The sequence below is a fragment of the Trichoderma breve genome (genome assembly GCF_028502605.1).
Source record: "Trichoderma breve strain T069 chromosome 7 map unlocalized scaffold00007, whole genome shotgun sequence".
NCBI lineage: Eukaryota > Fungi > Ascomycota > Sordariomycetes > Hypocreales > Hypocreaceae > Trichoderma > Trichoderma breve.
The window spans coordinates 1,835,406-1,849,731 of NW_026611593.1; the positions used below are offsets into that span (position 1 = coordinate 1,835,406).

Genomic DNA, 14,326 nt, shown 5'->3' on the forward strand with positions numbered 1-14,326 from the left:
CCCGTCACCGATCCCTGTCCTCTGTCATCAGCGCTTGGTAGAACCCCAAGTAGCACGCCGTGAAAGCACCGACCAAATGCAGGTAATATTGAATACTGGGGCAACATAATGGCAGCCTGCTTGTATTACTGTACGACCACAAACAGCTGATTCCAGTTGGTCCTGTCCAAACCATGCCATGACTTCTATACAGGTACAGTAGATTCTAACAAGAACTCGACTTCACAGGGCTATGGGAGAACACTGGGTCTAGTTGAGTTCCTTGTGTTTAACTGTGCCATTGTCTATCTGCTCTTTTTGATGTACCAAGTAATGCACTCTCGAATCGTCCATGCTCATCATGCTATGTATGCTCGCCCTTATGAAATACTATTACAACAACTTGCTAGTTGTGCCCAATGCTCAAACAGAATAAACGCCAATCAATGCCGGCAATCGCCATACAGTAATTCCAAACCAAGCCCCCTGTGCGCCAAAACCAATGCCTCACAAACAGAATATATACTTTGTACACCGACTCTTCTCGTTTGGATTTAATCCAACGCCTCGCCTGACAGGATGCTTCTCAAGATGTCGGCACCAACTCCCTCGGCTATCGTCTCAATCTCCTTGTCTCCGATGCAACTGGCAATTCGCCTTTCATCTCCACTGGCAGCCGCCACTTTTCGACCTCGTTTGCTGGGTGTCTGTGGCGTCACGAAGCTGCCCGTCTTTCCTTCCACTGCATTGACAAGCCCGAGGGTCTCAAGGCTGCCCACCACTTCACGGAACTCGGAGCTCGACAAGGGATGAAGCACCGAATCACGAAGACACAGCTTGCAGTACTTGTCAAAAAGCACCTTGATCGTGGGCGCCAGCGTCTGCGTCTTGCTGGGGGTAAGAGGCGCACTAGGCGCCTTGACCATCGTTCGAATATGGTTCTCATAGGCCACTAATGAACACAAGGCGGCCTTTTGCTGTAGGTTGAGGGCCTTGAGGCGCTGGGCAGTTCCATTGCTGAAGGCTGCAGCAGTGACCTTGTTCAAATGGCCAATTGAAGCTCGTGGAGCAGTCTCTGCAGTCAATGCCTTGAGAGAAGCCGTCGTAATCGAGTACACGCTGCGGCTAGTCCCACCTGTCGAGTTACCGTTGCTGATGTTCTCTCCAAGAGGCTTCTTGGTAGGTGTCAATTGCAGAAACTTTTCCCGTGCTGCCTCCTCATGCTTTGATCTGGTCTCGGCTTCGACTAGGTCCAGGGCTCGACGACATATCTCAAACGCTTTGCGTAAATCTCCAGTCTGGCTTGAAACCTTGCGAGAACAGAGCTCGATGGCGGCGGGGTGAATGAACGGGACATAGGCTTCCTTTCCCTCAGGCATCAGTGATTTCAATCGGGTGATGATGATGTTCTTGACCTGGGCCGCGGTGTATGGTAGGAAGGGAAGTAGCTCCGGCTTGAGATTCTTCGATTTGAGTCGTGGCAAAAACCGGTCTGTAAGATCCAGAGCGTTGGCAATACCAAGGAGCATAAGCCTGGAAGACTTTGCCAGAGACCATTCAAATACCCGGTACAAGCTTTCCAGATCCAATGTAAGAATGTGATCAATCTCATCAAGGGTGACGAGATAGGTGGTCGATGACTTGGTCTTGGAAGAGAACATTTTCTGCAGAGTTGAGATGGCCTCTGCTTCTGTGAGATCGCTGCTGTCTTCATCAAGAGCAGCGAGTAGTGTGTGATAAAGATCCTTTGACGACTTGATGCTCATGCAGTTGACGTATGCACTGCGAACTCCATCCTTTTCGGAATACGTCTTTGTCATGTTGGTGATCATGGCACTCTTTCCGGTACCAGGAGGCCCGCTGATGTAGATGCAACCTCCGGGAGATGATGTCGAAAGACGATCCAGGAATGCCGTCAACTGCTCTCGCTCAGCCTCCCTCCCTACCAGCTGGCCAGGCTCAGCTCCTCTGGCGAATAGCTGTCGAGCTTGATGATACACGGTCTGGATGGTGGTGGGCGTGAGCGGCGTCTGGGGTGTCATTCGCTTGAACAGCTTGCCAGCCGACATGACGGCATGTCGAGGAGTGCTGGGATAAGAGCCAAATGCATCTCGGTGCCGAGGAGTGGAGGGGGTCACGGGGTTGGGTTTTGACGGGGTCTGGGACAGGTTACGCCGATGCCTTGGTGTTGGCAGCTCCTTGAGCTCGCCTTGAGCCTCGTCGTTTTCATCGTTTCCAGTGACATCGAAATCGGGGTCTTGGTTCTCATCGTTGAATGAGGTGTCCACCAGCCGGCATCGACGAAGTCTTTTGCTGGGGGTCTCTTGTAGGACTGAAGAAAGATGCAGGTTAGCATCCGGAAAGACAAGCTCGAAGGATAAGGATAAGTGGAAGTTGCATGGTGGCAGTGGGACCTACCAGAGTCCAAGTCCAAAGCACTGCGCGTCCTCTTTCTCAGCTGGGAAGAAGGAGCCATTGCAGCCTGCTGATAGAAGACTAAAGAGGTATAAAAACCAAAGTGCTCCTTCCAAACAATGTCGTGATAGCAACAGTTATTGCAAGTACAGAGTCAAGAGAAGGAGGAGCCCAGATAGTTGCAGTTGCGGTTGTGACTGCAGATGCAGATGCAGTTGCAGGTTAGGAAGAAATTGCAGGTGCGAGTGTAATTGAGAGAAAAGCTGGAGCCGTGCCTGCCCCATGTCTGGAAAAAGGGCGGATTTTGGCGTTGAACCAGGGGGGTGTTTTACAGCCGCGAGGGAAGGCGCGTGGGTGCGCGTTAGACCGCGTTTAGCACCAGGACGCGAGAGTGTCCCGTTAATAGGGCGGGCCGTGCAGCGGGTTTCAGCCACTAACAGGCACTACAAGGCGCAAACAAGCTCTGCAGCACGCGTTTTAGTGGACAGTCTCATGTTTGCGTTTGCGCAGTGAATGCATGCATGTAATTCGATGCGTGTTATTATCCTAGCGCTTACAAGCTGAGCGACTTCCTAGGAAGTCGGCCGTTGACAGTCGACAAAAATCTGAGTAGAGCGACTTCCTAGGAAGTCGGCCATTGACAAGAATTCGCGGACATATAAAATGAAATGGCTGCACCCTTACTCATGGACACAGTTAAGACATCAATTTATTTTGATTCAGGTTGTTTCTATATTGGATAAATTGTTTTACTAATAAAGGCCTGTAGCAATTATCGAACTGAATAATTAAAGTTGCAAATTAGGCCTTGTAAATCTCATTCCAGGTACAACCGTTCTCTTCATTCTGTACGAGCAAGCATCTACAAAGGACTACACTGGGCCATATCTGCAACACCTCCCATCTCAATTAATCCCGGTTGTGCTGTCTTTGAAGAATCGCACATGTGCTATTATGCAGCAATTGGACGGGCAGGCAAAATTAGCTCAGCTTCAGCCCAAATCTCCAAATGCTCCATGCCTCCCAGATCCCCGATCCTCCCTCCCGGACCCAGCCCAGCCAATCGGCACATTGCGTCATACATCGCCAGGGCGATCCCTCTTCATATGAATGCCACAACGCCCTTTCATCCATCACATCCCTCTCCCTAGAAATCTCATCCAACCTCCAATTCGCAAACATTTTCTACTACTACTACAAAGGGAAAAAATGACTACGTATATCCCCTCCCTCACATTGCCTTCGGCCGTGTTCGAGAATCCCGCCTCCTCGATTCTCCTCCCCATTGCACTGGGCACCGCCGTTGGCTTCGGCACCCGCCGTAAGAAGAAGCCCTCCTCGATAAATATTCACCAATGTAAAAGCTTGAGCCAAACTCTGACCTAAAAATTGAAACAGCTTCCAAGACGCAAAAGACATATCTTGCCTTGAAGCAACCTCCTCTAAATCCCCCACCATGGGTGTTCGGACCCGTCTGGACAGTCCTTTACGGGTATTTCTCCTCCCCCAAAACCATCATGAAACGTGCCCTCCAAAATCTTGAACCTCACATCTCATGACTTTGCTTAACTGACTTGCTGTACTTACAAGACTCATGGGATATGCCGCCTACCGCGCCACTAACATCGGCCTCGCCCCATTGTCCACGCCACAGACCATCCAGACAACAAAGCATAGCATGACCATTTACACCGTCCAACTTGGCCTCAACCTCGCCTGGATGCCGCTCTTCTTCGTCGCAAAGCGCCCGGTTGAAGCTACCGTTGATATCGTTGCCCTGTTGGGACTCAATGGCTACCTGGCCTACCTGTGGGGATCCGTGGATTCTGTTACGGGCTGGTGCCAGGCTCCTTACTTGGCATGGCTGAGCTTTGCAACGTACTTGAGTTATGGAGCGGGATACCTGAACGACTGGAATCTGGAAGACGCAGAGACTGCTAGAGAGGACGAGAAGCAGTAAAGCCAACTTTAGTGGCATCAAGACAGTTACATGTCACGGTACTATATGGAATCACGGTAGATAGGTGTAAGTGCAAATAGCAGCGATATTCACATTATCTATCGCTAGATCAACTGCCAGTAATATCTATCACGACTCCTTGTCCTTATATGACCCAAAATCCCCCCTTTTAGTGCGCGACACCGAACCTTTGAAAGCAGAAGAAACAAAAAGAAACGCTGTTGCGATGCCCTTTTAAACTTGACGAACCGACCTTATAAAAATGTTCTCGCCATGCCAATGACCAGAAACAATGAAGAATATTAGAAGAAGAAAAGAATAGAAAAGCCTGGAAGCCGAATGCCCAGACAAGCTTATTGCATGGGGAGATGGCGCTTCAGCCCGTCATATACAATGAAAATGAATGCAGAGCTGGGCGCTGCCCTGGCGCAGGTGACGCCGCAGCCACGATACAGACCTCGCAGTCCGTGGTGCCTCCATATGGCCCTGCCTTCGCTCCAAAAGTCGCGGCGTTGTTGGACGCCACCCACGGGCGATGTTTGCATGCGCGACTTGATGGTGTCGGCAGGGAAGAACAGAAAGTTGTAGGAAACGCCGCCCGATGCGCCGGCAATAGCTTGTTGCCAAAGAGGAAGCGGTTTCGAACGAATCGCCTCCCTCTCTGCCTCAGAGGTGGCAGATCGCACCCGCAATTTGTAGAATGCCTTTGTGACCGTCTCTTTGGCCCCGAACCAGGCTGAGCAGCCACCAGCTTCCCGGATCAGAGTACCAAGCTGGCCGTGCCAAAAGCCTCTGATACCCTCGTGCCGATAGACCTCACGGATCACAGCTGTGGGCCGTAGATGGACAACTGGCGCTCCCTCAGACAGGGCTGGCGCCTGAATCCTACATTTAACAAGTTCAATCGGCGTCAGGACAAAGGACGTGAACACTCCAGATATGGCGCCGGTAAGCCACAACAAGGGCAGTGTCATTTCCTTGTCGCGAGAAGCCACACTGCTCTTGTACAGAAGCTCTCGCCCTACGCTTTCGAAAAGAAAGAGGCTGCTCGTTTCTGCGGCCGCACCAAACAGAGGGGCGCTGATTCCCCTGTACAGCCCGCGAAGGCCATCGGCCTTGATAGATTGTCGGAAGCAGTCCACGGGGCCGGTGTACCTCAGCGGTAGGTGGTCGGGCTGGCTCTGGAGTCGGACCTTGACGGTGTCGAAGGGATATTCGATGTATTTGCCCGCAATACCGGCAACCTGCAACCCAGCCCGTCAGCTTCTCCTTCGCATCTCAACATCACCAAGTCTTTGGGTGTAACTTACCGATCCATAGATGATGTCTTCGACAGCCTCCATAGTCGCAGTTCGGCTTTTGCGTTGGAATGCCAACTCAGGCTGGGCAGCAACTGAGGTGGTCATATCGAGGGTGGCCTGGGCCATTCCGGAGATGGTTCGGGGGTTGGAGAGGGAAAGAGCAAAACAGCAAAGGCTTTTCTTTTCTCTCCTCTCAGCGCACTTCTTTCAAAGTCCCTAGCTTTGCCCCCTCTCCTGTGGGAGCGGGGGTTGAAAGCAGGTTTTGAAAGAATACGGCGAGCAGGCAGAAGCTGGGCAAAACTGCAAAAAGGGCGAGTCCTCCTGAGGCGAGGCGGAAAGCGACGAGGTTCGGAGGCGCAAAAAAGAAAGGATGCCCAAAAAGACTTTAAATTTAAGGCGACTGGATTCCGTGTGGGGGACCTTTGAGCTCGCAATGCTAATGCTAGCAACCAAGAGCCCACACCGACTTCGCCCTACTGTACGTTTGGTATGCAGAAGCAAACAAGGGTTGCGCAGCCAGAGTGACACAAAGGAGACGTGGGCGGAGTTTGTCCCAGTCTAGAGCGAGTCGCGGGATTTTATCTTCTTTGTCGTGCTTGCAGCAGAGAGATCAGACTTGCGAGAAGGTGAAAGAAACAAGACAAGGATTCGGCCCTACATTGTACTTGTAGAGGCGTGGCCCAGCTATATGGAGAAATGGAACAAATTCCCGTCGAGGCTATCCCACTTTGTTGTGACTCCCAAGAGGCGTGACTGTAAAAAATTCAATCTTATCGACGCTTATCGATAGGATGCGAGGGGTCGGCAATTGGCTGGCATTGGCTGCTCTGATTCGTGTGCCTGCCGAGATCGGTTACGAGCATTCACACCCCGGCACTTGCATGTGCCTGCGTGTGCTTTTTTTTCTTCTCATTTTTCACTTTTTCATTTTTTTCGGGGTACGGTATGGAGTACCTGTGTCATGGATGTACTAACTTCTGGAGTCTGTCAGGGGGCTTGTTTGCTTAGCTCTCTGCAAATCTATAGCTGTCATAAGGCTTGCGCCGTAGCTGTCAGAAGTGTAGAGTGAGTCTAAGAGACTTTTAGGTGAATTTTTACAAAAACAGCCTATTCTACATACACCATGCTTCGATCCAACAGCACAAAGGAGAGGCTCTGAAGCATCCTCATCTGTACCCTTCGTGTACTCAAGACAACCTCCGGGGACCAAGTTTGCCTGCCGCGCGAGTTAGTACCCAGCCTGTTTATGATGCCTGCACACCTCTGGATCCACGCTCCGTTGCACATCACAGCCCAGCAAATTGCCTGAATAGGCGCCGGGCTAGGAACGGAAAACCGCTCAGCTGCATGGCGCAAGGAGGCAGCCAGGTACCACATCCGGGCGTATTTCTCCTATGAGACAAAGTGATGTCTACTAGGTATGTTTGACAGACGTACCGGTGGCCGTCTCCTGTCAGAGCTCCCCGCATTGGAAGCAAACTTGAAAGGCCAGGACAAACAACGGTGTAAGCCGCCATCGGCAAGGGACTGCCATTGTTTTATGAGCCCGAGAATTCCTCTGAGACATGTATAAGATACTAGCCCCGATGGCGTGAACATTAGAATATCCAAAGCATTGGATTGTATAATCCTGCATACAGCATGCTGCATATTACATTCCTCATGAATGTCGTCTTACAGCGAGTCTTTCATCACTGGGAGCTACCTTGTGCATTAGCGTTTGACGGTACGCTGGACCGTTTCTTTTATGGAAACCTCTTGGCTCAGAGTTTTCAAGCGTACCCACCGACCGACTCCATTGACTTTCCATCCCCATCTGTAGATATTCCTTTTGAAGCTTGCTTTAGACAGGTTTGCTGTTTCCGGACCAATCACTATGAGAGTCCACGCCACTTACAGCCCTATTGTATCAATTTACGTAAACTCTCATTCCATGTCAATTTCTAGATGGAATCGGTCATAGCTGCCTCACGTCGATGAGATGAAATTCAGTCACAAATCGATAGCTCAAACAAAACCCAAGACTATATGCAAGCTCATACCCCGGGCCTGACTAGCGTCTTGTCCTGCCCCGCCGGTTACGATATCCAAAGTCGCATCTAATTTCTTATCAGATGATCTGATAATTTTTCTTGGCCAAACATGTAATAATATCCACATAGGACGTCGTATTCTTATCCGAATCAGTCGTGCTAGCTATCCATATCCCGTTTGATCCTACACTGCGGACCTCACAATTGGGTCCATGGAGTCGAGTTTCCCTTCGTTTCCTTCGTGGAGTATGTTGAAAAGTTTCAAGAGAGAGGGGCCGAGCAGAATCATGATCCTGTTGGTGGATGTTTTTACTCAATATATAGAGACGATCACCACACCTCGGCACAATACATAGTAGCCTTGTTCTTTGCCAAGGAGTTAAATCTGCTGGGGCAGTCTATAGTGTATTATTATAAATGGCCCTGCCGTCAAGGCATCAATCGGCCATACGAGGGATTGTACTATCCAACCTCGCGGAGTTCCGGTAAACCCGATGCTACAAATACACCACCTTGTCGTGATACAATGCCATTATCATCTCACCGTTAGTATGGCCGCATATCCTTCTGCATAACCACCGGCTCTCCATCGCATCACTGCTTCTTCTTGCCCTCCTTCTTTGCCACTTCCTTCTCGTCGTCCAAGTCCCTCTTCTCGGCGTACCACTGTCCTGCTTGCAGCACAAGGATGCCCACCAACACCAGAGCTAGAATAGTGTTGCTGGCCGCTAGAACCTTGAGGCTGTCCTCGCGGCCAAGGATAATCTCGCCGTCAAAACGGCCCTGAGAAGCGGCAAACTCCTCCGTGTGCCAGAAGCCGGAGCTGACGGTGCGCAGACCCTTGACAATGTTGGAGATGTAGACGGCGACGCCGATGAGGTACAGGATCAGCGAGGCGCCGTCAAAGAGGAAGTTGGCCTCGCTGGGGCGGAAGAGCTTGATGAAGAGGCCGAGGAACCCCACGCTCATTATGATGTTGAGGAGGCGCCCGATGAGCGGGGGCGATTGGTGAACGAACTTGAGATGCGTCTCAAGCATGTCGTAGTAATCGGCGGCGACCGGCTCCTTGGTCCACAGGAGGGGGAAGTCGTACGGAAACGACGCGAAGAGGATGCCCAGGAAGAAGCATGTCGCTGAAGCTGACGTTAGCACAAAACATCACAATCACCGGTGTCGTCGGCCATCATGCTCGTTTGCGACTGAGCGAGATGTAGGTAAGTCACAGAGAGGCAACGTACGGCCGATGATGAGAAAAGTCGCAAAGGACGTGGATCCTCGGTAGTCCTTGGACTTGGTAGTCTTGGACCAATCAATGTAGGAGCTCATGGCGGGCGGCGAGAGAAGAGGCACTGCTGTTAATGTGCAGGTACGGTACGTATTAATTAGAGACAGAGAATGTCGTTGGAAAGGCCACAGAAGCTGCGCGCAAGTTTCGTCGTGACCATATGATGGCTGGATGGGAAAAAAGAGGTGATCGTGTCCGTCAATCGAATCGCTGTGCGTGGGGGAGCTGAGTTTGTGGAGGGGGGACCAGACTTAGTGCGATACTTTGTCCAGTTAGTCCTTCGCAAAGCTACACTAACAAAATAACCGTAAATGATTCCTCATCGCTAACAGCATCGAGTCTCGGCACTCATGGCAACATTGACCCCGAAATTTAAGATCTTGGCGCAGAGCTGACACTGCATCGTACTAGATAAGCTGCACGGCTTGTTATCGCAGCTTACACGCTGCTGCAGGCCTGCTTTTCAGCTGCATAATCTTCACTCCTTCAATGCGGGTTAAATTCTTCATCTTTTTGCTTCATTTTCTTGCTCAAGCGTAGCTTCAGTTTCTGATTTCCGTCGTGCAGTTCGGTCAATTCGTTAGCAATCACCTCCCACGCAGCTCTTTTTCAGCGCCAGCCTCCGTGTAATTGAAGCCTCAACTCTGCCATACCGCGCTCCTTTCCCTGCGAATACCGACAAATAATATAATCATATCCCATCGCAATCATCATGAATCAACCCATGACCTTTCTGCTGCACATGCTGCTCTTCATCCCGCTTGTCTACGCCGCCAATGCCACAGTCTCCGTCTGGGATGATTCCGACAAGTACAAATACTTTGGGTGCTACAACGAGACAACTCAGGTTCCCGGCTCGGCCGACACGCGCGCTTTAGGCGGCGGCATCCAGGAAAGTCTTCCGGGTGCGATGACGGTGCCGACATGTCTCGCCTTTTGCGGTAATGGCGCCACGGAGTATCGGTATGCGGGACTGGAGTGGTCGAGGTATGTTTCAGTCGTCAATTAGACTTGTGACCACGAGACACGAGGGCGGACGTTGTGGTGGCTGACTCTTCAACACTAATAGAGAATGCTGGTGTGCCCAGACACTGTCCGGCATAGCTGAGAAGCTCGACGATACAGCCTGCAACTATCCCTGCGAGGGCGACAATACGACCGCCTGTGGTGGCTCTTTGAAGCTGACCATCTATCGTGTTTCTTTGGCGAGTGGGCTGTCTACCCCCGGCCTATTTAGCCTCGCCACCACGGGCTTGGTCATGATGATGCTATGGTAATGCGTTACGCGATAATGATAATGACTGCTTGTTAAAATGTACTGCGTGAATGTGAATGGGTAGTATTGGATGTAGCGCGTTGAATTCATACTTAGAGATATTTATATAGACCCAAGGAAAGTGAGATGTAATCCCCCTGAGTATAAAGTGCTGCTCAAGTGATTTAGAAACAGACAACCTCATCATCAATATACAAAATTGTATTATGTTCCTGTTGATATATTCAGTCATGTCATATTTGCAGTGGTGCCAGTCCTCTCTCCTCAACAGCGGCTTGCATTGCCGCTTTGATGCCGCTCACTGCCAGCTTCCAAGCTCGGCGGCCTCTACTATCTACACCGTCCTGATCAACTACAACGCCCAGCCATTTTATCAACGCAACAGCCTTGGTCAGATCCATTTCCTCTTTGATTACCTTGACCAAATATCTTTCCAAAACGTCGACATCTCGTTTGTGGGGCCCTGCCTTCCTAGTTTGGGCATGCCACGCATCTACCATGTCCTTGATCTCTGATGTAGAAGTGATAGATCCAGAAAACGAAATTACCGGCGGCAGCATAGGAAACTGTATCATTTTTTGACCCCCGGGAAGCAGGTTGGCGCTCTGATTGTTCCTCAGGACTGGCATCTCCAATCCTGACTGCAGCGCCAACAGCCGCCGTCGATGATCAGCAATTACTTCCCTTCTGACGTCTTCTGGAAGTTCCGCAAGGAATTCAGGATCTAATTCTTCGATCTGCTCAGGTTGAGCCTCCTCTACGGGTACTGGTCTCCGGAAGTTGGTTTGAATCACACCCTCTTGAGCATCATGCCGACGTGATATTTGGCCCGATGTATTACGGGATCCGCTGGGTTTTGTTGGAGTTGCTGGTTTCCTACTTCGAGCTGCTTCGGGCTTGTCAGGTGAGCCCTGTGGCAGGGGCTCAGTTGGCTTTCGCCCGTAAAGTGCCAATACCTCGGCTTTCATATCATCTGGAAGTGCGTTAAACACCTCCAAATCGACTTGAGAGGACAGTAAATCTGCTAGCACTGGGCTTTGGGGTCTTGGCTTGGGAGCTTCCATTTGGATTTCCGTAACAGCGGCTTTTGGGCGCTGGGCCATGAGCTTTGTACGAATATCGCTGGGTAACTCGGCCAAGACCGCGGGATCAGGACTGCTAGGCAACACGAATTGTGTGCTTGAAACGTTGATATGAGCAGTGGTCTTTTTATCGTCTTGGCCGACTCTGGATTTCTGAGGCGTGGTGGGATTGACCGGTAAGCCATTCGGCTCTTCGATCACGTCATTAAGCTCTGTTCTTGATTGCTGTCTTGAAGGAACAGGCTCAACGAATGGAGCAAATGCAATCTTTCTCTGGCTTCCCTCAACGGCCAGTGGGTTCAGCTTGATAGGCTCCAATTTCGTCATCTGGACGCCAATTCCACGAAGATCCCCTGGACTGAATCTGAACGAGCGCAGTATTGAAACTGCTTCCTTGCCAATAATCTCGTAGTTGTGTGTTGCAACACCAAAAGTTGCACTTTTGTTGAAAGAGTCGCATTTCCCATGTCCTAAATGCTTTACTGGGTCGAGAGGCGCATCAAGAGCCCGCCTCATGATCTTGACAGTCAGATGCTTTCCCTTGACCTGCTCGTTCACCAAACGCTTTTCCAGTTCCTTGCAGAGGTTGTAGACAAATTCTTCAGCTTCTGTCTGGTTGATGAAGCGGATTCCCCAATTGACCTCTGCTGATACGGATTTCCTCGGAGGCTGCTCTCCGACCTCCGTCCGATCGATGCCACGGGCGTAGTCATGAAGCTTGTCACTGGTCTTGGGGCCCAGAATCGTTACAAGACGATCCTTCGGGATGTCCCTGAGATCTTTGACAAGCTTGACGCCTAGTTCTTCTAGCTTCCCGCCGATACTATATGCTACTCCGGGTAGCTCCTCAACCTTCAGGTCGCCGATGACTTCCATGACCTGCTCTGGTCTTAGTTGAAACTGTCCATCGGGTTTTGCTTTCCTCAAGGCAATCTTGGCTTGCAAAATGTTTGCGCCGATACCAACAGAAACGGCACAGTCGGTGTTTTCTTTGATCTTGGTGCGCAGTGCCAGTGCTATCTCGTCGATCTTTTGCTGTTCTCTCCAAATACTGCCCTCTTCAATTCCAATGCCATGGGATTCGGCGGCCGCAAGAACGACGTCGGTGGCATCTACCAAGGCCTCGTCGACGCTAACACTCTGGACAATACCACCAACTCCCAAGATCGCGTCGTAGAATTGTCGGCTCACCTCCTCGTATGCGGGAAAATCGTAAGGCAGAACCTTTAGATCAGGGCACAGCTCGAGAGCTCGTTTCATCCACATGCCATTCTTAACGCCATATTTCCGAGCAACGTAATTGCAACTTGCAATTTCCGAACCTGCACCCGTACTGTGAGCGACAACAGATGGCTTGTCGAGATATTCAGGATGGCTCTTCAATGACACTGTGCAGAAGAAACTGTCAAAGTCCACATGCATAATGTACTTCCTCGAGCCAGGCCGGCTCTTCACCTTCCGACTTGACAGCCCTTTTTCAGCTGCCAACCGTTGCATAGATGACTTCAGATTTGCTTTCCAAGTCGATAAATGATGCAATCGACTCTCTGAGTAGAATTGTTTCAGAAAGTCGGGGTTCGCAGTAGATGATTTTCTGATTTTCGGATCCGACAGAAGCCAAGCGTTATGCTCTTCCGAAGTCATACCCTTAGGTATTTTTGATGAATCTGTCGGGCTGGTAGAAACGGGCAAAGGCTGGTCCTCAAATTCCATAGATTCGTCTTTGAGTTCTTCATCGCCTGCATTGCCCGCTGAATACCTTTCATTGGACACAGAAGCCAGAGTCTCTTCTGTGTTCTGTAACAGCTCGCCAGACTTGTCGTTTTGCCACCGACTAGATAGGGGCGATTTCGCTGGGAGCTGGGAGGCTGCATTGCGTTGCATCTCAGCTTTTATCTGGCTTGTATAAAAGCTATTCTCTGTCTGCTCCTTGTATCCGCGCCTGGCTGTCGGACTGGATTGTGTAAGTCCTCTGTCGCTATCGAATTTCAAGACCTTTTGGCTGGGGCTTTCACCCAATACCCGATAGTCCGACCACGGCAAGAGTTTTCCGGCTTTTATTGAATCGACGACCCATGTAGGCTTCACAATCCTGTATCGACTAAACTCGATAGCCTTCTTTGGCGTTAGAGTCGCAGTGATGATATGCGTTGCCATAGTTTTTGAGTCTAGATACTGGAGAAAGCCACCTCCATGCTGCACAATGTCGCGATGAAGCCTATCGGAGGCTAGATTAGTACATTTATGAGTTATCGTCGTTCACCAAGTGCCACTTACACTTGAAGTGGTGGCTGAGTGTACCCGTTCACATGAGCAACAACCCCTTTGAATATGGGAGGCTTGTCAGATGCTGCGCGCATGTCGGCATCCAAGTTCTGCAGCTTGATCTTTTTCCGACGAAAATAGTCGCCAAAGCCATTGAATTCACTGCCTTCATACTCCTCCCCCTCTTCATCATCAAAGACATGGCCCTCAATGCGCTTCCTCACCGCGGAGGAGTTCTTTTCCAGAGCGTTATTCATCTTATCCAACGACACTATACGAAAATTACTCTTGAAGCCTTTAAAAGCCGATCAGCTCGAGTTATCGAAGAGTGCACGGCCACACATATCAAGAGCAACGCATGCTCGTGAAGCCCCACAGACTCAATCAATAAAACGGACAAAAGGGGGTCTTTTGACACATTGGAGACGGCATTTTTTAGGTGCTCAGCGCCATGCGACTCGGGTTATAAGATTCCTAAGCAAATGGCAGCATTTCATTGGCGATGCTGGAATATTTGCAGGGGAGAAAATGGGCGTGCCGGATGTGACGTGATGAGTAGAAGTTGCCGCGTTAAGTGGAGCTTATCCTGCGCGCCTCTTGCACGTCGTCCCGTGACTTCAAAGTCGAGTCTCCTACGCCACACCTCCAGCCTTGCCTTCCAAGGCTGCGCTCTCGTCCTTTTTTTTGTCTGTCGTTGTTGGAGAAGCTGTTTATCGCATTTGGGCATATC

At 50.5% G+C, this 14,326-nt stretch overlaps 6 protein-coding genes across 6 annotated transcripts; 2 read left to right on the plus strand and 4 right to left on the minus strand.

Annotated features, from left to right (window-relative positions):
- Positions 1-533: 533 nt before the first annotated feature.
- Positions 534-2,455, minus strand: T069G_10771 (AAA domain-containing protein; the record flags this gene model as incomplete). Its single annotated transcript, XM_056177981.1, has 4 exons — positions 534-1,054; positions 1,115-2,067; positions 2,134-2,311; positions 2,398-2,455. The coding sequence occupies 4 exons, from the start codon at positions 2,453-2,455 to the stop codon at positions 534-536; spliced, it is 1,710 nt and encodes a 569-aa protein (XP_056024271.1).
- Positions 2,456-3,603: 1,148 nt separating this feature from the next.
- T069G_10772 (tspO/MBR family domain-containing protein) lies at positions 3,604-4,354 on the plus strand (the record flags this gene model as incomplete). Its single annotated transcript, XM_056177982.1, has 3 exons — positions 3,604-3,715; positions 3,793-3,886; positions 3,985-4,354. The coding sequence occupies 3 exons, from the start codon at positions 3,604-3,606 to the stop codon at positions 4,352-4,354; spliced, it is 576 nt and encodes a 191-aa protein (XP_056024272.1).
- A 353-nt stretch (positions 4,355-4,707) lies between these two features.
- T069G_10773 (mitochondrial carrier protein domain-containing protein) lies at positions 4,708-5,781 on the minus strand (the record flags this gene model as incomplete). The annotated part of the gene is made up of 4 exons (XM_056177983.1): positions 4,708-5,072; positions 5,124-5,375; positions 5,421-5,598; positions 5,665-5,781. 4 exons carry the CDS (start codon positions 5,779-5,781, stop codon positions 4,708-4,710), a joined length of 912 nt encoding a protein of 303 aa, XP_056024273.1.
- A 2,501-nt stretch (positions 5,782-8,282) lies between these two features.
- Positions 8,283-9,014, minus strand: T069G_10774 (ER membrane protein SH3 domain-containing protein; the record flags this gene model as incomplete). The annotated part of the gene is made up of 2 exons (XM_056177984.1): positions 8,283-8,827; positions 8,927-9,014. The coding sequence occupies 2 exons, from the start codon at positions 9,012-9,014 to the stop codon at positions 8,283-8,285; spliced, it is 633 nt and encodes a 210-aa protein (XP_056024274.1).
- Positions 9,015-9,685: 671 nt separating this feature from the next.
- On the plus strand, positions 9,686-10,250 carry T069G_10775 (WSC domain-containing protein; the record flags this gene model as incomplete). Its single annotated transcript, XM_056177985.1, has 2 exons — positions 9,686-9,960; positions 10,043-10,250. 2 exons carry the CDS (start codon positions 9,686-9,688, stop codon positions 10,248-10,250), a joined length of 483 nt encoding a protein of 160 aa, XP_056024275.1.
- Positions 10,251-10,482: 232 nt separating this feature from the next.
- T069G_10776 (impB/mucB/samB family domain-containing protein) lies at positions 10,483-13,853 on the minus strand (the record flags this gene model as incomplete). Its single annotated transcript, XM_056177986.1, has 4 exons — positions 10,483-11,015; positions 11,091-13,006; positions 13,091-13,549; positions 13,609-13,853. 4 exons carry the CDS (start codon positions 13,851-13,853, stop codon positions 10,483-10,485), a joined length of 3,153 nt encoding a protein of 1,050 aa, XP_056024276.1.
- Positions 13,854-14,326: the final 473 nt, after the last annotated feature.